Source organism: Drosophila obscura, unplaced genomic scaffold (genome assembly GCF_018151105.1).
Source record: "Drosophila obscura isolate BZ-5 IFL unplaced genomic scaffold, ASM1815110v1 contig_4, whole genome shotgun sequence".
NCBI lineage: Eukaryota > Metazoa > Arthropoda > Insecta > Diptera > Drosophilidae > Drosophila > Drosophila obscura.
Window position 1 is genome coordinate 11219678 of NW_024542828.1, and position 22206 is coordinate 11241883.

At 50.5% G+C, this 22206-nt stretch overlaps 5 protein-coding genes across 6 annotated transcripts; 3 read left to right on the plus strand and 2 right to left on the minus strand.

The window, feature by feature from the left end:
- Positions 1-209: 209 nt before the first annotated feature.
- Positions 210-1215, plus strand: LOC111070113 (putative inner dynein arm light chain, axonemal). Its single transcript, XM_022360435.2, has 2 exons — positions 210-699; positions 759-1215. Exons 1-2 carry the CDS (start codon positions 330-332, stop codon positions 1136-1138), a joined length of 750 nt encoding a protein of 249 aa, XP_022216127.1. The 5' UTR covers positions 210-329; the 3' UTR covers positions 1139-1215.
- On the minus strand, positions 1159-10812 carry LOC111070108 (RNA helicase aquarius). Its single transcript, XM_022360430.2, has 7 exons — positions 10609-10812; positions 9721-10539; positions 4033-5067; positions 3500-3969; positions 2217-3432; positions 1788-2156; positions 1159-1727 (listed from the first exon to the last, which is right to left on the minus strand). Exons 1-7 carry the CDS (start codon positions 10720-10722, stop codon positions 1248-1250), a joined length of 4503 nt encoding a protein of 1500 aa, XP_022216122.2. The 5' UTR covers positions 10723-10812; the 3' UTR covers positions 1159-1247.
- Positions 6683-9711, plus strand: LOC111070111 (probable G-protein coupled receptor Mth-like 5). Of its 2 annotated transcripts, none has more exons than XM_022360432.2 (6): positions 6683-6948; positions 8037-8161; positions 8222-8392; positions 8466-8647; positions 8709-9212; positions 9282-9711. In XM_022360432.2, the coding sequence occupies exons 1-6, from the start codon at positions 6732-6734 to the stop codon at positions 9538-9540; spliced, it is 1458 nt and encodes a 485-aa protein (XP_022216124.2). In that variant the 5' UTR covers positions 6683-6731; the 3' UTR covers positions 9541-9711. The 2 variants fall into 2 exon arrangements, with proteins under 2 accessions (XP_022216124.2, XP_022216125.2); XM_022360433.2 differs by having other exon boundaries at positions 8712-9212.
- A 210-nt stretch (positions 10813-11022) lies between the features above and the next one.
- On the plus strand, positions 11023-13777 carry LOC111070109 (sphingomyelin phosphodiesterase 4). Its single transcript, XM_022360431.2, has 6 exons — positions 11023-11163; positions 11222-12336; positions 12401-12670; positions 12741-13038; positions 13095-13355; positions 13414-13777. Exons 1-6 carry the CDS (start codon positions 11131-11133, stop codon positions 13717-13719), a joined length of 2283 nt encoding a protein of 760 aa, XP_022216123.2. The 5' UTR covers positions 11023-11130; the 3' UTR covers positions 13720-13777.
- LOC111070112 (cytochrome P450 315a1, mitochondrial) lies at positions 13730-15998 on the minus strand. Its single transcript, XM_022360434.2, has 6 exons — positions 15566-15998; positions 15302-15511; positions 14938-15170; positions 14502-14863; positions 14226-14432; positions 13730-14163 (listed from the first exon to the last, which is right to left on the minus strand). The coding sequence occupies exons 1-6, from the start codon at positions 15790-15792 to the stop codon at positions 13840-13842; spliced, it is 1563 nt and encodes a 520-aa protein (XP_022216126.2). The 5' UTR covers positions 15793-15998; the 3' UTR covers positions 13730-13839.
- Between the last annotated feature and the right edge of the window lie 6208 nt (positions 15999-22206).

Consider the following 22206-nt stretch of genomic DNA (forward strand, 5'->3'; position numbering starts at 1 on the left):
GAACTTCCACGATCGTTTTCTATCAGTTTGGCACCATGGAAACTAAGGGAAATTGCTTTTCCGCAGCCTGTTGATATTTGTTTCCATTTTCGACACCTGGGTAAACAGAAAAGGTTGCCCAGTTCCGGCACGTTGCTAGCCGGCACGGGAGAATAACAAACTCAAACTTCTCCAGGATTTTCCACAGCAAAGGCATTTTGGATTTTCCAATCAACAAACTCCTTGACTACGAGTCGGATCACACACAAAAAATCGCTCCCACAGTTTAGATTATACAAAATAGTTATCCAGCAATAAATAGAAATTATATATTAAAGAACCGCGCCAAGATGGATGAGCTAGAGATTACTAGTGTGGGCCAGTTCCAGACGCTGGTCCGCTACAACAATCCAGTGCTGGTGGTCAAGCATCCGGAGAAGAAGGGGGCTCCGCTGACGGAGCTGGAGATGAAACGCCCCCAGACAGCGGGCGCTCTACTAGATACCAAGCGGGAGACGGAAGAGATATTAAACTCGATTTTGCCACCTCGTTGCTGGGAGGAGGATGGCCAGCTGTGGCAGCAGTCGGTGTCCAGCACACCCGCCACTCGCCAGGATGTCATCAATCTGCAGGAGATGCTCGACACTCGCCTGCAGCAGACGCAGGCCCGTGAGACGGGCATCTGCCCAGTGCGTCGTGAGCTCTACTCGCAGTGTTTTGGTGGGTTACAATCCATCCAAATCCAACTCCCAGCGACAACTAGTTTGTATCCTTTGCAGACGAGATTATCCGCCAGGTCACCATCAATTGCTCGGAGCGCGGTCTGCTACTGCTGCGTATTCGCGACGAGATTGCCATGTCCATGGAGGCCTACGAGACGCTCTACTGCAGCTCCGTGGCCTTTGGCATGCGAAAGGCATTGCAGGCCCACGAGGAGAAGGAGATGCTGCGCGATCGCGTCAAGACGCTGGAGCTGGACAAGGAGGCGCTGGAGGAGATTATCGCCGATATGAAGCTGAAACAGGAGCAGGCCGAGCGCCGCAATGCCGAGCTGCGTGCTTCCGAGGAGAAGAAGTTCACCGAGGAGATCACCTTCCTCAAGAAGACCAATGCCCAGCTGAAGGCACAGCTGGAGGGCATCACTGCGCCCAAAAAGTAGAAATTCTCTTGATTTAATGTTGTGTGTGTGTGTGTGTGGGTTCTTGCATTTGTCCTTAATAATTGTTGGAACTTATTGAAATTAAATTATTTAAACAATTAAGCGAAGCCTAGGACTCTGCCTCGGGCGCCTTGTCCGCCGATTCCTGAGGAGGGATTTCGGTGGTTTCTTCCCGAACCTCCTGCTGCGGTTGTGCCTGGCTCACTTCTGGCTCTGGCTCATCCATGGCGATCTCGTTGAGTATGGGCGTGGGCTTGAAGACCTCTGGGGCCTTCTTACCTACTGGCGCTTCCTTGGCCGCACGCTTTTGCGGCGGTTCCTCTGTAACTTCCTCTGGGACAACAGCACCCTCGTCATCATCATCTTCGTGGGGCAATTTACTGCGCATGGCACGCAACTCCTCCTCTGAGGGCAGGGTGTCCTTAAGCTCCTCCATTTTGGCCATGTACTGCTCGTACACATACTGCGCCATTTCGGACATATTCTCTACGGATTTGAGCGCCTTCCCGGCAACTGCAGCCGTGGACAATCGTTCCGTGGGGTAGCTATCGCCAGGTACCAAGGCCAGCTTCAGTGGTCGCTGCGTAAGCTGCAAGGGATTTCATTTATGATGACGATACAACTTAATTTAGGGTCCAGTTTTACTCACCAGCTTGAAGGTATTCTGCAGTTCCAGGCAGTTCTTAAATAGCGACACCCGACCAAAGACATAGACACCAAGCCGGGCTCGACTCATGGCCACCACCAGACGCCGAACATCGCGCAAATGTCCCACAGCCTTGGTGCGCACCAGCGAGATCAGGATGTAGTCGTTCTGCTGGCCCTGGTACTTGTCCACGGTGGTGATCTTGTGTGGCCAGCCGATGAGGGGATTGTTGCCACACCTGGCGCCGATCACATCGCGGATGAGATGCTTCTGACCGTTGTAGGTGGTCAGAATGGAGACCTTTTCTGCGGGATAGCCAAGCAGACGCATGTACATATACACCGCCACGACGTACTCCGCCTCCGCCAGATTCTAAGGAAAGAAGCAAGGACTTAGTTGTGTATTTGGAATGAAAAATTGGATGCTTTATACCTGATAGAAATAGGGATTGGGTTCGCTCTCGCCCACGCCCTTAAAGTCCTCCACATTGATAAGCTGGTAGTCGTGGGCGAAGCCTGGATTTGCCTGCTTGTACTCGTCCCGCTCGAAGATGTGCTGCAGATCCTCCAGCTTCTTGTAGCGCCACTTGTACAGCGAGCAAATGCTGGCGCGCGCACGTCCCTGTCCATCGAGGTCGACGGTGGGCACGCCGAGGCGCACCAGGCGGGTGAAGAGGCTCTGCTCCATGTTGGAGTACTTCTGGAAGGCCATGTTCTTGATCACGGGCGGCAGCTGGTGATGGTCGCCAATCATGATCCAGCGCTTGAGGCGATTCAGGCCATCCAGCGGATTCTGAAGCAGCAGGGGAATGAACGTTTCTATCTCCAGGATCTGCGCCGACTCCTCCATCAGGATGTTGTCGTAGCGAAAGCCCAGATTAACCAGTTCCTTTCGCTTGAGCGCCGCATGGGTACAGGTCATGGCAATGATTTTGGCCTCCTTCACCAGCAGATACTTGGAGCGATCCAAGCCAGTGCGCAGCAGCTCGAAGGCGCGAAACTCCTCCAGCTCTGTGAAGATGTCCGAAATGTAGCGGAAGTTCGACTCGGCTGTGGCCAGGAGCTCCTCGTATGTGGACCCCTTGAACAGCGGCTGTGGGGCATCCGCAAAAAACTTGGCAAAGGGGAAATCCTTCTCAAACAAAGTCCTCAGCTTCTCCACGTCTGCCTCGCCCTGGTGCACTCTGATCTGGTCCTGGAACTTTTCCCAGCGCGCCATTACATTGTACAGATAGAAGTATCCGGCTGTCTCACACGTGTAGGCATTGTCGCCGCTCACGCCGAGGGCCTCCTGGAGACGCTGTACCTGGTTGAGCAGATCCATGCGCTTGGCCAGCACGTAATTCACGCGACCATACCGACTGTAGTCCTTCTCCGTCTCCAGGGCCTCCTCGCCGTGGCCCAGACGAAGCAGATGTCGCTCATCAATGTCCAGGGCCATGATCTTCTCGAACAGCTGATTTAGCGCCTGATTGGAGTGCGTCACAATGAGGGTCCGCTGGTTGGGCTGATTGTGGTAGATGTTGGAGATGATCTGCACAGCCACATCGGTCTTGCCCGTGCCGGGAGGACCCACCACCAGTGTCAGACCCGGCTGCATGCCTGCGCGAATGGCTTCAATTTGTGTGGGCGTAAAGCGAATGGAATTTCTAGAAAAAGAAGGTACGAGGGATCAGTAAAAAAACAAGACGAATTTAAACTCTTAAATTTACTCACTGTTTGGGCTTGTCGCTGGGGTAGGGTCCCCTGGCCTCGTATTTATAGGGCTGTATCACAATCGACTTGCTTACAGTCGCCTCCTGCTCCTGCTCCTTCTTCTCTTCCACCTCCTCTTCCTCATCGCTATCCTTTTGTATGGGCACATCCCCAAAGATCAGACGATAGGGTGGCAGTCGGCTCTCCTCGGGGATCTCGCACTTGAGCTCGTAGCTGGGGAAACTGCCCTTCAGATGCTCGAAGTCCAAGAAGGTGTCGTTGAACTCCAGACTGCGCTCCTGATTGGGCATGTTGCTGTAGTGGGCAGCACCTGGATCGCCATACCCGAGGAGTATGTCGTGCAGCCAGGGCGGCACCACGCACTCTGTGTTCATCAGATGGCGAATGGTCTCCAGGACGGCCTTGAAGTTGTTTTCCTTGGGCTTGCGACGCATCAGGATGTTGAAGCTCTCGTAAACATCATCAGCACCCTGCAGGGGGATTGGAATACCGTTAAAGGAATACTGGGAAGGAGGAAGTGAAGATCTACTTACATCCTGCATATCGTCCATGTCCAGGCGATACTGATTCGAGTCCAGCCACACACGGTAGCAGCGCTGCTCTCCCGGCAACTGGGGACGCGGCTCGGGCCCATCTTCGACCACACGACCATTGGCATCCAGCATGCCTTCGACCTCGCAGCCCCGCACACTCACCAGCCCCACCTGTGGGATGAAGGGCTCGCGAGGATTGTATTTGGTGCCATACGGCTGTGTGGGCTTCACGGTGATCAGGAAGCAGACGTCGTGCTTGCGCAGGTTCTCCCACTCGATCTTGATCTCGCGGCGAACGGAGAGGGTCACGCCCACGTCCGCTCGCACTCGGGAGGGCTTCTTCTCCCCGATATGCGGTTTGGCCACCTCCACCACAGCGAAGCTGGCTATGGGCAGAGCCATGCGCGCCCATCCCCCGAAGACGACGTCACCGTCCTCCGACTGCCAGGGCAGCATGCGGCTGACGGCATCCTCAATGTCCTGCCGAATCTCGTAGGTGGACTCCAGGCGGAAGAGATTGAAGTTGCGCAGGAGGTAGTCGTGGAGCGTGAGGAACTGCAGGTTGAGCTTCGGCAGGGCCAGACAGCTGTCGCCCGTGTAGTACTCCGAGGGCACCACATTCTCGTCCCAGACGATCTGTTCCGTGGGGTACAGCGGCATCTCGTTGAGCGCCTCCAGCTGGGAGCAGCGCTTCTCATGCCGCGTGATCAGCAGTTCCCTCAGGAACGGCTCGTCGAGGCGGTGCCACTCGAAAGGTGCGGCCACCTCATCCGGCACTAGGTTCAGAAACGTGGCGATCTGTTTCAGTCCCTCTCCATCCAATCCCCCGAAATGCTGCTCCAGCGACTCCCGATTGTCCACGGTGGCCACATTGGAGAGGGCGAACACTCGCAGGCTGGGAAACTTGGCGAACACAGCCCGCTGCAGGGAGGTGATCTTCTTGTAGTGCAGCTGGGTCATGTCGTGGTCGGTAAGGGAGTTTCCCGTCACATCGTTGATTTCGAAGCGGGTGTAGAACTTAAGCATGTCGAGGAGCTGTAAAGGCAGGAAAAGTATTGGTTATTTATGTGTTAGAGCATCATCGTATCTTAATCCCCCCCACTGTCTACCTACGTCACCCGCTGAACCGCTCCTGATCGTTAACACATGGGCGCGCATTGAATGGAACGTGTTTCGTTGTTTTACTACCTGCCCTCGTGAATGCTCTCTATCTTTCTCTCTCTGCAACACTCTCTCTGACTCTCTTTTAAGTTTTTTTACTCAAACTACAGGTAACGCAAGTCCAAGTAAAGCTAAAGCTGGTCTGGTCTGCCTCCTCATAAGGTTGATACGTCATCAGTTTGGGCAAGACTACTCTCCCATACATGCATGCATACATAAGTAAATATGCATGTAGTAGTATCTCTCTCTCAGGCTAGACTGAGAGAGAGCGAGAGAGTGCTAATTAAGCAAGGTGAACAAAAAGCGGGTCTGTCTCTACAGAGCAGGCGGAAGTCCTTATGGGGGAACAAGAGCAGTTATATCGTGGAAATTCGAAACTCTCCAGGAAATCCAATACCAAATCTGGGTTTCTGAAGGTTAGCTGAAGGGTGTCGTGTCCCACCTTCCGACAACATTCTGATTGAACAGCGTGAGGAGAAATCGCCCCCTCCCACTCCTTTCGATATGTCTGTGTGTTTTATGGAGTGAGGGGTGTGAGCGGACAAGGGGACAAGTACCATCCACAGCTCTGAAAGACAAGGCACGCGCGTCGCGAGACTCCTGGCTCCAGGCTACAGAGTGCAGTTGTCTCGCTTGCATGGGAATGCAGCGGCATCTTATCACACCATCGTCATCATCAAATATCATCCTGTAGATACAAGGGGAGGTTGGACTGACACACAAACACTAAAACACAAAAACACACACACGCATGCATCATGAATTCCGTTTGCCGGTTCCTGGTTTGTCTTCCCCGACTGCCGTCTCGCCTGCTGCAATTGATAATTTCCGTCGCTCAATTTAAACAAAAACACCAGCTGAAGAGGGGAGAGAAGCGGAGCGGAGAGGAGAGAGCAAAGCCCTGCTTCAACTTTTTGTTGCTGCGTTTCGGTGGTTGCCGACAGCGCTTGGTACAGGGTATATTATATTGGAAAGGTAAGGCAGCAATCTAAGAGGTCCTTATTTGAGAGCCAAACCAGTTTCTGACTTGAGCGACTTGGAAGAAAGAAAACGAAACTAGAGGCAGAGAGAGGAGACCGGTACTACCCTACCTTCCATCAAATAGAACTTGAACTTAGCCGCTCTCTCTCTCGGCAGCAGTCACTAGAAAGCCAGAGCGAGAGGCAGCTCATTCAACCGTCGACTTTTCAATTCGAATGTTCTCTCTCTTCCCGCAAAATTCGAAATTCCGATTCGTATAAACATTTAAATAAAGAGGAAATAAAACCCTCACTGTTTATATGGTTAATCCCAGCCACAGTTGCACCTTTCCGCGGCTATAGTTGTGTGTAAATCCAGTCTACAAAGAGTTTTCGCCTTAGTTTGTTGGCATGCATGTCATGATCTTGGCTTTTAGCCGGCTTCAGACTGAGAGACACCTTGATGACGCATCTGTTGGCCAACACAGATCCACATAAGCCCGCGATTACCTGTGTATACTATTTGTCTCTGTCTCCGTCTCCCCGTCTGCGTGCTTGGGTCTGTTTTGTGTGCGAAAGATGCTTGTGAAAACGCTTGGCGCGCAAAAATGCAGCTGCTGCTCGATGCCTGTTCTGATGCTGCTGCTACTTGTGATACCATCCCCAGTGATGGCCCATATAAGTAGCGGCTCCTCAGGCCCTGCTCCAGCCGATCCCGGCCTAGTAATGGTCAACAAATGCTGCGAAAAGTTCGAGATACACGTGGATAGCGAGTGCCAGCAGGTCAACCAAACGGGTGAGTGCTCCTGCTGTTTCCACCCCACCCCCACTGTCCCACACACGCAATAAGGTTGCCTTGGCAACTGGAGTTGGCCATTCAACTCTATGGATTTTCCCCCTCTGGGAAGCATGCAACAAAAACATATGTGTGCCCAACATTTAATGGCCCATTTGTTGGCTATCAGTGGATCAGTGGAACGTAGCCAGTTCCTCCCTCTCCTGCTGTAATGTTTTGAAAACAAACACAGAGAGTGGTTGTGGATATGTGCCCCCAATCCTGTTGGCTGCTGCTGATGATATGATATGATTTATGTGGCGAGGCATGGCTACTGTGTGCAGTAAGTGGCCTCTTACTTAGATGGGGGGCTTTCAAAGGGTGAAATAGTTTGGTTATTAAGTGTAAAAGATGGGAAATATTATGAAAAGATTCTGATTCTATTATGGTTCGAAGAACAACTATAAAAGATGAAAAATATTTATAGTTCTTTAGTAATTTTCTTGAAATTAAAACAGAATACTCGTATCAACCTTCTAGTCCCTTGCTCATAACAAAAGCACATTCCCAAACTCATTCCGAATTCAACATTGGAACCATTGCCATTGATGTGACACATGAAAAGTGTTACAACAACAAGGATGATTCATTCACAATTAGGCCAACAATCGTACACTGATCTCATCTGAGGATTAGTCAATGCCCGAAGATTGCAAGTGTAGCAACAGCTACATGAGATTTAATCTAATTTCCGTATACTATGATTAGCATATCAAAGGAATGGGGGAATGGGTGGGGCGGGGGCGGGGGAAGTGCATCCAATCTCTGTGGTAATTGGAGGAGAACAAATCCCCACAAATCGCAAACTGAAAGCCAGCTGAGAGATGATGATGGAATGGCATGGGATGGGAAGGGAAGTGAGCAGAGCAGAGCAGAGCACGTTCTTTTCATGCAGTCTAAATATTTATAGGAGAGTGGATTCCCCCTCGATCCCTCAATTGTAACAAAGGCAGACTCTTGAAGTGTTTTTCTTTCCTTCTGTTTTGTTCTGTTCTCCAATTGAAGAATCTTTCTCTCTGTCATTTTCTATCTATGGCATCCATTTGCAGACTACTTTCAGCCGATGTTCACCAGCTATGGCGGTGACCAGAACCGGCCTGTGCGCTTCAAGTTCATCATTGGCATTCCCAATTGCGGTTCCATGCAGATGTGGCCCATCTATCACTATGCAGGGGTGAGTACTCTCTTTCTCTCTTCATGTCCTGTGGTATTCTATAGACACCTCTTCTTTCAGAGCTCTGATAAGCTGGTGCTCCTGGACGATGGCAAGCTGAGGCACTATACCAATGCCGAAGACGAGGCCGCCGAGCAGAGTGGCGTGCAAACAGACTACGAGGACGACATAGCTGGGAGTAGGGAGCCGCTCTACCATGACTACGATCAAGGACTCTACTGCATAGATAGGGTATGAATATACTTCCCTTCTACAGCCCAGCCCCTTCTTCTTTCATTCTAATCAATCATTTTACATTCTTTAGGCCACTTCCAGCACGGGCGAGGAGCATGTTTTGTTTGCAAAAATCTGTCTGGCCAAAAAGGAGATCAAGTGGAGCGATTCAAGCTTTCTGCTGCGCAAGATCCTCAATCCCATCTTCCATGGAATATCGCTGATTATATTGCTGGTCATAGCCATTGTCTACTTTATTCTGCCGACCCTCAGGTGAGCTCTGCTGCTGGAACTATGACCCCATTCATGCGTTAACTGCGTCCCTTCCGTTCAGCAGAGATCTGGTTGGCAACATAGTGACCACAATAGCCGTTTGCCTGATGGTCAGCCAGGCGGCTGACCTGGTGCGCATCTTCACGGAGCTAACGAGTCACGTAAGCTTCATTGTGGCGGACATCATCATGTGCTTCAGTATGCTGGCCGCTTTCTTTTGGCTAAACAGCTTTGGCTACTACATCTGGAAGACGTTCCGCTCGAGGAACGTTTTCCTGCGCGTCACCGATGGCCGAATGTACTGCTACTACTCCGCCTATGCCTGGGGCTGCACGGGCACAATGGCAGCCCTGGCTGTCTTTGCGCATTTCTTCCTCGATGCGGATTCGTACAAGCAGGAGCAGATGGTGGGCGAGCAGGAGACGATTGGCTGGCTGGGCATTTGCATATTCTTTGCCCCCATTGCATGCACCATCGTGGTGAACACCTTCTTCTATGTGACCACCAGGAAGCTGATCAACAGACGCACTGTCTACGGACGGATTGCCCACAAACTGAAGGCCAAGTGAGTTGCCTTGAGATGCACAGAATCATCCCATCAGGATAATCCAATATCTCCCCCTATCCCCTGCAGCTTTATTATGTTCTCCTTGATGCTGTTGGTCATGTCCGTGGCCTGGCTGTTTCTTATCATGTCCTGGCTGCAGCTGGACGGCCTGCTCTATGCCCACATTGTGGTCAATGCCCTGCAATGCCCGCTGCTGCTCTACATATGTGTGCTGCGGCAGCGCCATGTGACGTTTCTGCTCAAGAAATCCTGCTGCTACAACGAGCCCCCCTCCACGAACGACTGGGGCGACGAGCTGCACTACATGAACGGCAACGACTACTGAGATACTGAGAATAATCAGCCACCGACTCCCGTCTCCGTTCCGTTTAGGATCTAAGCTCTAGCGTCGCTAAGTGTTGTCCCGTAGTTTAGCAATGTCCAACATTGAGATTTTTGTACTTAAACTTAACTAATTTATGATTTACCAGTTAGGGAATAAAAACAAGAAAAGTCTGACACATACCTGGCCAAACAGCTTGCCCTCCTCGCGCCGCACCAGCGGCGACAGCAGAGCCCTCACAATCAGATGGCAGTCATCCAGGACGGTGTTGAAGAAGCGCCGCGTCGGCAGCAGCGCCTCCAGATCGATGATGAACTCGAGAAAGCGCTCGCAGTAGTGCACCAGACAGGGGTTGATCTCGCCCTCGGCGGGAATGCTCTCGAGTATGTCCAGGAAATCAATGATAAGGTTCTGCATAAAATGCCGCTCCCAGAGTACCTCGGCCTTGGGATCCTTGTCCTTTTTGAGCAGGCGCTTCCAGTACTTTCGCCACTCTGGCACCTCACGCAGCTCCTGATCGCGACGGCGAGGCTGCAGACAGTGCCACATGGATAGGGATACGAGACGCTTGGCCTGCTCACGGCATAGCTCGATTTCCATGCTGTTGAAGCAGTGATTGAGGAACATCAGCAGGGCCGTGCGTTCGCGCAACGTGCTCCTGGCCTCCTTTGCACCCTTGTCCGGCAGACACGACTCCAGCACGTGGCGAAAAAAGTTAGGATATTGTTCGGGCCGCTCCTCGAACACATTCCACACTTGGACGCGCTCGCGGAACTTCTCGTTGGCCATGATCATAATGGACATGAGGTGCGCGTGTGTGGCCGTCTCTCGCTGGTAGTTCGGCCACAGATACTGCTCCATGTACTGGCTGAACTCAAGCATGTTGATGCGCCGCGAACTGTGGCTGCCACCGATTTCCTCAATGTAGATGCGTTCAATAACATTTGCGCTGTAGGGCAAATGATCCGCCTTTGTGTCCGGCGACCAGTACTGCGATGCAACCTATTAAAACGGATTTTCGTTAGTTTTCGGCTGGACGGCGTGGACGCGCTTGCCCCGAGGAGCACCCACCTGCCATATGACATCGGAGCTGAACTGTGCCAGCGTCAGGGCGCCGGCCTTTTCCTTGGACTTATTACTACTGTCCTTGGCTGCTTGGGCTTGGGTTTGGCTTCGGCGCTTCATTTTCGCGGCTAATAATTACAGAAAACTCAATAAAACACAAAAACTGCACCAAAACAAACGCCGGTCGCAAAAAACAACAGCGTGTTATCGATGATAGCGATAGTTGTTAGAGGTTGCGATTGTTGTACAGCCGTGACATAGATAATTGCATATTTGTGGGAATTTTTGTGGCTGTGTCTTAGATTTATAGCTTTTTATATAGCCAATATTGTTGCTATAATTTTAAAGCACTCGCTTTAATTTTATAAATATATAAAATAAATGCAAATTAGTCGTGCGATAGTATCAATAGTTTGCGCTCTAAGATCGATATTTGGCTTGCTGCACGCCGGCTGCCGCCGTTTAATGCTTTTAAAGTCCTATTTAATTGTAAATAAAAACTATAAAGGACACATAAAGGACTAGAAAATGATGCCAGCAGTACCACCCGAAAACATACTGGTAAGTAAACAAGCATGATGAGGCTGTATTTACTGAATTTCGTGAACTGCAATTCCAGAACCGCGTTCTGGCGGTGCTGCGCTATCCCCCAGTGGAGCGGGTGCACGAGCTGCTGATGCTGATGGAGCGCTGCTCACTGCGGGAGCTGCAGGAGATATTCCCCCACATCGTGCACTTCATATTCGGTGTCAATGGCAATCCCCTGGGCTGGGGACTGCGCACGACGACACCAGAGAGTGGGATGAATGTGTACAAGACGCTGGAACAGTTCTTTAGCGTATGCGGCCCCTGGATGAACGTGTGCCACAGGCTGCTGGCCGAACAGGCAAAGTTCGAGATGGACATCAATCTGCTGCCGGTGAAATTGGTCACAATGCTGCAAACTGGCCAGAGTCCGATGTTCTACGCGGATTTGCTCAACATCGATCCACAGACGCACCAGGTGTCGTCGCTCTCCCTCAATAGCTTCGACTTCTTCATGCTGCATTTCGTGGTGCACGGACTGCAGCCGCTGCACAGCATCGATCCCGTTGCCATGCAGATCCACAATACGCGAAGCAAGACCGTGTACCTGGTGCTGGTGAGCGATTATCTGAACAACTTTCTGCCTCTGTTTCCGGATGCACGCATCGAGCCGAGCTACTTCAGTGGCGGCATTAAGGCAGCTCAGCCCCTGCCCACGCAGTCGCTGCAGCCGCTCCGCCAGCCGCGCTACATAAAGATCCCTAGCTCCTATCGCAATGGAAACAGCTCTGGCGGTGGCAGTGGCGGACCAGGAGGCGGCAACATCTCGCCACAGTCGATCTCTGCCAGTGTCAGTGCCGCCCGCAACTATGCCTGGCGATCAGAGTCGGTCCTTCACTTCTTTGTGGACATCTGGCTACGCTACGACGTGGAGTCCGAGCACCATTTGCCTGGCAGCGACTGGGTGCGTGCCGTACGCACCTTGGTCAAGCAGATCCACTTCTTCGCCAGCGCTGCCCCGGTGGACCACACCTCTCTCTGTTCGCTGCGCAAGCTGTCCCTGAGCATGGTGAAGGGGCGCATATATGCCTTCCTCTCGGGTCTGATTGATCGCTGGCCGCTGGACAGCTCCCTGCTGGTGGTCCTCGAGCTTTGGCTCAGCTACATCCAGCCATGGCGATACACGATGGCCACTCTAAACAGCAGAGTGTGAGTGGAAGATCCCTTACGAGTCACGTCTTGGAATGAGACTTATCTTTTGCTCCTCTTTCAGTTCTGGCCACAGCTACAAGCCGGCCATAACTTCCGCCTACGATGCATTCATCGTGGACAATCTAATCGTTTACACGCACATCTTCATGCAGCTGCTGCCGCACTTTGGGCGCTTAGATTACACCGTGTACCGCAACTGCCAAATGCTGAGCCGCCTGGCCATCACATTCGGCAATCCGGATCTGGTGGATCGACTGCAGCGCTTCGAGCGTATGCACTCGGGAAATTCCTATGGCTTCGACTCGCCCCTTCGTCAGACGCACTTGCTGAAGTTGGTGTCCCCATTTTCGTCCCCCTGTTCTTGCCCTTTCTAATTTGTACTTTTCTATGCATTCTTTAAGCAAATCCCTGCCGCAGAGTGCCCAGTGGTCGAGCATGCCCAAACTCTTCAGCGACACCATGCGCTTGGAAATGGAGAACTTTCTGTTTGTCATAAGCATGGCCCGGAATCAGGTTTTGCGGGAGGTTTCGCGCCTGCGAATGGAGATCTTGGAGAAGCAGCGTTTGGAGGGATTCCTGAAGAACTTCTTGCACAGGATGTGGCACGAGCCCAGCCAAGACGAGACGCTGCTGGCCGATGTGTCCCGGGTGCCGGAGGTCTTGCGCCAGTGCATCGATTATTTCTGTGGAACTTTTAATGTCAGTGAGGTTTCCATTATTTTCATTTCGTTCTATTGTAAGACCTTCTCTTGTAGGTGGATCAAGCGAATCTCTCCATGCATGAGACGCTGCCCGAGGAGTTTACGTCGCCGCCATCCATATCGGCGAACAATCGCAGCTTCTTCAATACCAGCGATTCCATGCTGGACACCTCGAGGCTGAACCCACGACAGATGTGGCTGAATGCCTCGAACTTGACGGCGGCCATCGATCCTGCGCTCCTGCCCATCCAGACCGGAGAGATCACGTATTTGGTCAGACGGCTTCACAGGATATCGGATGCGTTTAACCAGAAGGTTGGAACCCATTTCCATTTCTCCGAATTCTACTTATGGCCATTTCTTTGTCTTTTAGTATAAAATCCAATTGCAGTCCTGCTACGAACGTCAGGATTTCTTTGGGAGCATTTCGCGGCAGCTTCTGCTGGCCCCCATGATCGAACAGTGGTTCGATAAGCGCGACGGCGACACGGACATCTGGGAGAGGACGGTCACGGCACGTGTGTCCCTGCGGCCTCTGGCCTCCATGTTCCTGCTATCCGTGGTGGCATGGTCCATGTTCATGGGATTTGTGTTCCTGGGATCTGCTTTGCAGGGAATTGGCGTCCTGCTCTGCCTGTTCATCGGCTATGTCCTGTTGATGGCGCTCTGTTCCCCCTGATTTGTTGGCTGTAGTTTGAGGTTTATATATTTGTATAAAAATAAAGGGAAACTACGATTACGGCTACGTGTACAACTACGAATAGAATTAGAGGAACTGCATCTGTGTGTGTGTGCCGTATCACTCGGGGGAACGCGGCCGTAGGGCCAGGCGTAACGTCTGGTCGGGCACTGTGACCATACGCAACATGCAGTCGACGGGCCGCTCGTTGAGGCACTGAATCTCGAATTGGGTGGCGCATTTGCCCAGCAGCGAGTGCAGCTGTTTGAGAGCTACACGTCGACCGATGCACGACCGCTGGCCTATGGCGAAGGGCAGGCTGCCGTGCGACTGGTGCACTTGCTCCGACCGGCCCACGCACCAGCGTTCGGGCAGAACCCGCTCCGGCTGCTCAAAGTGTGAGGCATCGCGACCGGCTGTGTACAAGGAGAGGAGTACCATGGTCTGGAAGTAGACTAAAGAATGAGCAATCGATGGTTCCTGCTGTGGAGCGTCCTTTTACCCACATCTTTCTCAATGAAATGGCCTGCAAGATGCGCATCCTGCGGCAGGTAGCGTCCGATGAACGGCGCCACGGGATACAGACGCAGGGACTCCTTGATAAGGCCGTGCAGCAGCTGCGACTCGGACGCCACTCGCTCGCGGGCAAGTCGACCCTGCAGATGTGGCTCCCGCGACAGGACGAACAACGCCCACTGGCTGCTGAAGGCGGTCTGTGCGGGGAAGGGATTCGAATTAGTCAATCTGCTGCAATCGGCCGCTGCTGTTGCTTCAATCCACACCGTGTCACCTGCTGCTATGACCAGATCCACAAAAATACGCTTGATCATCTCGGCGGGCACCTCTGCCGCCTGCAGTCGATGGAAGAGCGTCTCCTCTCGCAGCTCCGTCTGTCCGTCTCCGATGATCTCCCCCCCAATGCAGTGGTCTATGATGGCGGCTCCCTCGCGCAGCACTTCGTCCACGTTGCTCTCAAAGTCGCGCCAAATGCGGAGGCGCAGCAGCTGGGCCAATTTGGCCGGAAAGGTCATCAGGCGCGAGCTATGCTCGAAAACCTTGTGCACGATCTGGGTGAAGTGGTCCAGAGCCGACTGTATTTTGGGGCAGGTCAGGACATTGCTGCCAAACATGATGCAACAGAGCACTGTGGGTGGGTAGGGGGGCAATAAATTATAGCTTTATAGCACAAAATAGAAATTTGCAACAGACCAGACCCACCTTCTATGGACCAACGGTACAGCTGCTGCTCCAGATCCGGTAATTCGTAGTAGCTGCTCCCTGGGGCGTTGACGTTGACGTCGCCGTCTGTAGTCGCCTCTTCAGTTCGGGTGCGCCACTGGTCGACCAGCTGCCTCGTACAGCTCTCAATATGCACGTCCATCCAATTCAAATTTCCGTTGAGGAGCAGGCGATTAAGTATACGCCGGTTGTGCAGCCACTCCGCCCCCTCCCTGTGGCAGATAAGACATGCAGATGGATGCAAAGAGAAGCAGACATGAGATGGGACTGATTTGCAATTCATAGACAGAGTCGCGACTCGCCGTTCGACTCTCGACTCTCGCCTTTGCGTCGCTCCACTTACATAAAGAACAGTCCACGTTGGCAGGCATGCCGCTGGTTGTAGAGCGTCCAGGCATCTGGCAGCGGATGCTGCGGGTATTGACCTTCGTGCAGGAAGACCCCACGCATCAGACTGGCCGAAGACACGAACACCGCATCCTGAGTGCCGCCCAAGCGTTCCCTGAAGATGGGACCGTACTGCCGATGGCGGGCATCGATGTACTTGTGTAGTCTATTCAGGAGAGAGTGACAGATCTATATATAGAGGGATCCATTCTCTACTCACTGTGTGGCTCCGCCAGCGGCTATCAGGTCCAGCAGTGTCCCCACCACAGGCAGCCCCTTGACGCGGGGTATGGGCACGATTTCGTCCCGTTTTGGCCTGCACCTGTTGCTGCCTGGAGTCGTCTCCGTGAGACCGGCCTCCGATTTGAACTCGCTGAGAAGACGCAACAGAAGCGTCCTAAGCAGCTGTTGCAGCCAGCGCAGAAGGCTCGTCCGCTTTCTGTTCATCTCTCTCACTATCAGCGGGGGGCCGTGCGAGGGAAGAGGGCTCACTGCAACACGTAACACACGTCCGACAAAGGGCCAGGTACTGACTGATTCGCCATGCCGCTGAGCCGCGGCCTTATAACCGAACAGCAGCAACAGCAGCAGCGGGAGCAGCAGCACCGGCACAGAGAACGACGAGCTGTGTGAGCAGGTAGGCTCTGCCAGTGTCTCTCCCTCGAACGGGCCTCAATTGATATGCGCAACTTCCATAAACATCCACGCTGCTGCTGCTGTCCAGTAAGCGTAAGCACCTTGGTCTTCGTCTCCCCCATTGTAAATGTGGGGTCCGTCGCGGCGAGACGCGCTGAGTGGACACTATACAGTCGGTCGCTCCCCGCTCGATCGATTCGTGGGGATATTGCTGACCATGCCATTTTTTTGGGAGGCGCAAGAGCGAGAAAGATGGGCACGCCAAGGTTTTTACGGATTTAAGCCCCTCGCTCAGTCGAGTTTTGGCCAGTTATCAACTTGTTGTGACTTTATAAACGGCTCCCAAATTGATAATTCACAAAACCAAGCACATTCATTTCAGTGAAACTCTTTTTTAATCTGCACAACAAAACACTTGGTTCCTGAAACAAAAGTGTACTCAATTACAATTTTATGCATACACATACATATGTAATATTTAACAGCTAAAACATATGCTAAACACAACTAAACCAAAATTATAAACCTTAAGCCGCGTCTAATCCACACTTTTGTAGTCCTGTGTACATTTGAGAGTTGCATCTGCTGATATGTCCGTTGATTCGAATTTTCGAACTTGAGCTCGAATTTTCGAACAGCCGTATGTTTGCCATGCGGCTATGTGTTAGAAGAGCACAGCTAGTGTGCGAGAAAAATTGAATGGCGCGCAGCGGTTTAAATTCGAATGGTGTGGAACCACACTTTAATTTTTGTATAAATGTACTAAAAATTAGCTATTGAACTCTACAATTATGTGTTTTCTCCTGAGGGAATTGCTTCCAATAGTTTTTATCTTCCATTGTGAACGCTATGTTAAATACACTCTTTCCGCTTGCATTTTAATAGACACAGATCCCATATCTGGCACTAACACGGAACCCAATTTAGTTTTAAAGCCCCAGCAATCATGAACTTAGTCTGAATACCAACGCTGACAGCATACAATTCCCAATCTGCCCCTGCGGCCGCAAATTTGAAACAGCTGCACTCTCGCGGCTGAATAGAAGGGGTCAAAGTGTGGCATTAATGGCGCCATATTTTGCATGTTTCAGTTTAGTTGACACTAAAAATAAACCAAGAATATACGGGCCATAAAAAATACACATTCAAAACTAGATAAACCTCAACAAATGCGGCATCAAAAAGTTGACAGAAAACAAAAACAAACAAACGAAAACGTGACAGGGGTGACAGGGGGGAGAAAGAATGGGAGAAATGTGCGCGTCGGGCAATGGAATTTATTTATTAATAGTTAGTATTTTAATAGCTTCGATGGGAATACAATGAACAGCGCGAAACGAGGCTCCACTTGATGTGGGTTCCAAGCCAGAAGCGGAACGAAAGACCTTCCTAGGAAAGGAAATCGCTGTCATATTTATGGCATATTAAAGGGAGCATCACCCAGCTCACATCCCCCCCATTACCCCATTCTGGAAGGGTTGAAATAAATAAATATTGTTTTCCCTCTCTGTCTCTCTCACTGTCTCTGCGGCAGCAGCAGCAGCACGCGACATGCATAATAAAAATAATATTATGGGAAGGACGAAACGGAACCACAATTCATATATGAAGATAATATAAAATAACATGGAAAACAACAAATAACGAAATGAGCAAAGGATTCACCACTCTGCCCCGTTTCCAGGAGCCCCACCGCAGGGGCTAATGCAATAATAAGACCGACTCAGAAAGAGCATAAATAAAAATACTATATAAAAAGGGTAGGGTAGGCGGGTGGGGTGCGGCAGGAGAACAAAAGCTCATGGTAGCATGACGCCTTCCGCTTTTGCAGCCAGAAGGGCGTTGGAGTTTGAGGCAGGAAGTGGTGGCAGTTGCAAACCGGAAACAGAAACGAGCTTCCATTGAGGAGCAAGGAAGTGATACTTACCCGTGGCCGTCTTTTCCTGCGTGTCATTAGGCGGAGTCAACATGAAAGAGTGTCTGTCTTGTCTCCTCTTTAGGAGGGAAATGGAAAAGCTGAGATGAATGAGCCGCCATTGCCAGAGCCATTTCGTGACAACAAACGAGGAATTGGAATCGTAGTTGCAGCTGGATTGAGTTTTGGCAGAAAGATCGACTTTTCTACTTCCCACGGAAGTTATCCGGAATTCAGTGAATCTTCATCTTGAAGTTTGTACCCGAAATCCTTCTAAGTCTCCTCCAAATGAAAATTGGCTCAAGAACCATCTCGCCAGGCTCAGCCAGTCCAGTCCCTTCAATCCTTTGCCGAAGCCAACGAAATTGGCCAAATAATCCAGCTTGAAACCTAAGCGGAAGTCCTTACTGCTTTTGCATATCCTTAAGTGCCACAAAGTGCTGCTATCATTCTTCTCCCTCCTATCGTGTGTATGGAATGTGAGTGTGTTGGCGATGCGATGCTTATCACACCCTCAACCGCACGTTGAATCGGATACGGATACAGATACAGCAGATACGTATACAAATAGAGATGGAGAGGCAGATACAGTTACGAATTGTGTGCATCCTGCAGATGTCCTGTGGTGTGTGTACTTCATGGGTGTCTGCTTCAAGTGCCTCCACCTCCATGCTCCTGCTCCTGCTCCTGCACCTACTCCTCCTCCCAATTCGCTATGGTTTTTGTATCGCTGACCATGACAGAATTTTTCTCCTTCTGTTCTTTTTTTTTTTTTTTTTTTTTTTTGAACACGACTCTAAAGGGCTCTCCACGTGGCAGCACCTCCCACTACTGCTACTAGTGGCAGCTACTCCAACCCCCAACCCCCACCCCTTACAGAAAAGTGTCCAAAACATAAATGACATTTATATTGGTTATAGTATTAGAAGGAATGCTTGTTTCGTTCTGCTCTGGCTCCCCAAATACGATACGTGCCAACGTTTTGGGGTCATAAAAATATAAGCCACAACAACAACAACAGCAGCAGCAGCAGCAGCAGCAGCAAAAGAAAAGAACACTGGAAACTGGGAACAGAAACAAACAATTTATATGACGGCCAAAAAAAAATAAAAGAAGGAGGAAAGGAAAGGTCAAGCCATGAAATATGAGAAATTGCACAAATGTCGCCCCCTCCTATGAGTACGATTACGAGTACGAGTATGTGTGTGTGTGTGTTTGTGTGTATCACTTGCCAGTGCGTTTCATAATAGACAGGAAAAGACAGTTTAAAGTTGGAAACTTTGGATATTTTCGTAACTTTAAATGGCTGTTTTAATGCGAAAAAAGGTGACTTCAATGTCTTCAGAATGTGTCGCTTTGAGCTGGTTTCTTTGTACTTGCAACCATGCAACTTCAGCCAAGAGTACCCACTGTAGACATTTTACATAACATAACCACTTGCAATGCTCGTATATCCGATTATCCCACTGTAGACTTTACCCAAAATAGAAGAAAGAAACAGCAGCAGCAATAACGTTTGCGATTCGCTGGTCACGTGGTCAAAATCCTAAAAAACAGAGTGGGCGGCGTAAGCCTGGCCAAAAGAGTGGCTTCAAGAGTCAAAAATTGCGTATTGCCGCGTGCGTCAAAACGCAAATGTCAAAATTGGCTTTGGCCAGAAGACCAGAAGGCGGATGGGCAGTGAAATCGCTGAAGGGGTTGCCGTGTGGAGGGGAGTGGGGTGATGGCATGGTTTTCTATGGTTTGGGGGCTCGGGAATGATGAGCATTTGCCGCTGTATGCTTTTGGGGGGTGGAGTGGAATGGAGGGAGTGTCTGTGAGTGGCTTAGGCAGAATGTGCGTGCCTATGGCATATTTGTGTTCGCATACACCTATAAACATACACATACAAGGGGCAGATAGTGGCAGAGAGAGAGAGAGAGAGTTGGGGCCTTGGGGGGGGGGCAAGTTCAATGGCTTCTCTCATAAATCCATCGCCGCAGCCAATGCAAATAAACAAAGCTGCACCCATGCCATGCCTCCTCCTGCCAGGAGGCTGAACCAGGAGGACGAACCAAAGGATGGGGATGAGGCTGAAAGAGAAGTCTGTCCAGAGCAGGCAATATTCGCAGTTGAACGGATAGATAGACAAACACTAAAACAACAGACAGAGAGAGCGAAACATGGGTGGCCAGACACACATACAGGTTGCATGCCACGTGCTGATTAAAACCTTTTTGATGAAGGGATGCCCTAACCTCCAGGATAGGTAGTAAAATCGAGAGAAGGGTTTAGTTTTGGTGACCGAAAAGCGGAGGCAGGGATAGTTTTCTGTTCTGTATAAGGGAATCTAAATTTATGGAAGTAATTGAAAATCTCATCCAAAATGAAGTTTGGATGAGACTTTCAATGCAAAGATCTACTTCAAAATGTGGCTCAAAAGAGTGTATTCCCTCCGTCGCGTCGGTACCTACAAATCTCTTATCTTTGATCCCTACACAAATCGCCTGCAGGTGACAAAAAACTTTATCAGCTCTCTGGTTCTTCCTTCCTCTGCATCGCTACCCATCATCCCCCACTCTCTGCCTCCTTCCATCACTTTCTCTCTTGGTGCCAAAAGGCTTTTGCTCGTGAACTTTCATCCTCCGCCGCTCACTGATGCACGGAAATGGCAGAGCGACCCCAAAACATAAATACAAAATCATTTTGGTTGATGATTTTGTTTTTGTTTTCGTTTTTTTTTTCGGTTTATTTGGGGGTACTCTGTCCTGGCTGTTGTTGTTTATCCTTCTTGGCCCAAACCATATTAATGAATTTTCTTTACCCTTTTTTGTTGGTCATGTTTTTGGCCCCTGGCCAGGCCTGACCTGTGGCTAAAGGATGAGGAATGGGTTGGCGACCTATGGAGGACATTAATTACGCAAAATTAAATTTGATATCCTCGCATTAGCCGGTGGAATCCTGGCGGAACTGAAACGCTTCAGCGGATTTTCTTCCCTTTTTTTGATGGGGGTGAACTTCCAGGGGCAGTACTTTAAGGGGATATGGTAGAGTAGACCTTCTCCTTTTGAGCAGCTTATTTTAATTTATGATTCGGTTAAAAAAAAATCACCAAGAAAAAAAGAGTTTCTCCTGCAATGCGAAATCCGCTTTTGGTCATTAGCCCGAAGCCCAGAGCCCGAGGGTTGGATGTACCCAAAAAGAGCGAGGGAGAGGGCGGGAGGGCTGTGTGTGGCAGTTGCAACACCGAATTTATTTTGCCCCGCGCATTGCGGACCTCATTAGCAATAGTTTTGTTTGGTTTCGTCGGGATTTTGCCTTTTTGCGAAGGGCATAAATCATGGTCCGAGTATCGCGCAATGGCAATGACAGCAGCGGCGCCATCGATGATGCTAGTGATGCCTCCCTCTAGTGTGGGTTGGGGGTGGGCAGAGGGCTGTGGGGTTATTATTCCGTTTATCAGTTAGTCACGAGATAGGCCATAATAATACCGGACTTGCCAGTGACTGAACTGTGGGCACCGAAACCTAATTAGACCACAAATGTGCGACAACACAAACAGTAATTGTGGCTGGGGTGAGGAGAGGGGAGAGGGGTAGGGAGGCATGACTGGGGGTCATTGGTCACTGCAATGCATAAATCTCAGTGCAATGGCCATAAATAATTGGCAGCTAATTTAAATGGATTGGTAATCAGAGAGGGGAGGGATCTCTGCCCCCTTCATGCAAGTCCCTTTTGGATATTTAGTCAAGGATGGTCAAGGGATTGACTCATTATGCTATAATAATTAGATAACTAGAGATACATATGCAGCTTGGAGTTTATTTCGATACAGATTAAGAATACAGAAACTCTTAAATTGCGGATTTACATGAGGCTATAGAGATGCTGTGGCTTCAGCTTGGATCTGAGCGGGTCTCTCCTCTCCCTGTTAACGGATGTCCTTGATAATCTTAAACCATTTGTCCCAACCTCAACAAGATAAACTTTTGCAATTTTTCCCTCACACTCGCTTCCTTTTTCAAGAGCTTTTGACTTGTGGCCTGAGGGGGGGGGGGGCTGCAGTAGGTAGAGGAGGGCAGATAGAAGAGAGCGTGTAAGCAGGCCAATCAAGCTGCATGACTGCATCTCCCAACTTCAGATGCAGCTCACACACACAGACACAGAGAGACACCGAAACACGTGTGTGGCATCATCATTAACGGTACAACTGCAACAGATAGTGGGAGAGGGAGGGGAAGGAGACGACTTTTCTCCTTTAGCTTTGTCCCTTTTTTTGGCTTTTAACGATTTTGTTGTCTTTGTTGATTGCCTGTCTCTGGAGAGACAGA

What these genes read in the sequence shown, in the direction of transcription:
- LOC111070113 (XM_022360435.2), top strand. Translation starts at nt 330, where the DNA reads ATGGATGAGCTAGAGATTACTAGTGTGGGCCAGTTCCAGACGCTGGTC. An exon ending in GCTCTACTCGCAGTGTTTTG is followed by an intron (nt 700 to 758) that starts GTGGGTTACAAT and finishes TATCCTTTGCAG; the next exon opens with ACGAGATTATCCGCCAGGTC.
- LOC111070111 (XM_022360432.2), top strand. Translation starts at nt 6,732, where the DNA reads ATGCTTGTGAAAACGCTTGGCGCGCAAAAATGCAGCTGCTGCTCGATG. An exon ending in CCAGCAGGTCAACCAAACGG is followed by an intron (nt 6,949 to 8,036) that starts GTGAGTGCTCCT and finishes ATCCATTTGCAG; the next exon opens with ACTACTTTCAGCCGATGTTC. An exon ending in GACTCTACTGCATAGATAGG is followed by an intron (nt 8,393 to 8,465) that starts GTATGAATATAC and finishes TACATTCTTTAG; the next exon opens with GCCACTTCCAGCACGGGCGA.
- LOC111070108 (XM_022360430.2), bottom strand. Translation starts at nt 10,722, where the DNA reads ATGAAGCGCCGAAGCCAAACCCAAGCCCAAGCAGCCAAGGACAGTAGT. An exon ending in ACATGGACGATATGCAGGAT is followed by an intron (nt 3,970 to 4,032) that starts GTAAGTAGATCT and finishes ATCCCCCTGCAG; the next exon opens with GGTGCTGATGATGTTTACGA. An exon ending in CCAATCCCTATTTCTATCAG is followed by an intron (nt 2,157 to 2,216) that starts GTATAAAGCATC and finishes TTCTTTCCTTAG; the next exon opens with AATCTGGCGGAGGCGGAGTA.
- LOC111070109 (XM_022360431.2), top strand. Translation starts at nt 11,131, where the DNA reads ATGATGCCAGCAGTACCACCCGAAAACATACTG. An exon ending in CGTCAGACGCACTTGCTGAA is followed by an intron (nt 12,671 to 12,740) that starts GTTGGTGTCCCC and finishes GCATTCTTTAAG; the next exon opens with CAAATCCCTGCCGCAGAGTG. An exon ending in ATTTCTGTGGAACTTTTAAT is followed by an intron (nt 13,039 to 13,094) that starts GTCAGTGAGGTT and finishes CTTCTCTTGTAG; the next exon opens with GTGGATCAAGCGAATCTCTC.
- LOC111070112 (XM_022360434.2), bottom strand. Translation starts at nt 15,792, where the DNA reads ATGAACAGAAAGCGGACGAGCCTTCTGCGCTGGCTGCAACAGCTGCTT. An exon ending in GCCGCTGGCGGAGCCACACA is followed by an intron (nt 15,512 to 15,565) that starts GTGAGTAGAGAA and finishes TCTCCTGAATAG; the next exon opens with ACTACACAAGTACATCGATG. An exon ending in TCATAGCAGCAGGTGACACG is followed by an intron (nt 14,433 to 14,501) that starts GTGTGGATTGAA and finishes TTCCCCGCACAG; the next exon opens with ACCGCCTTCAGCAGCCAGTG.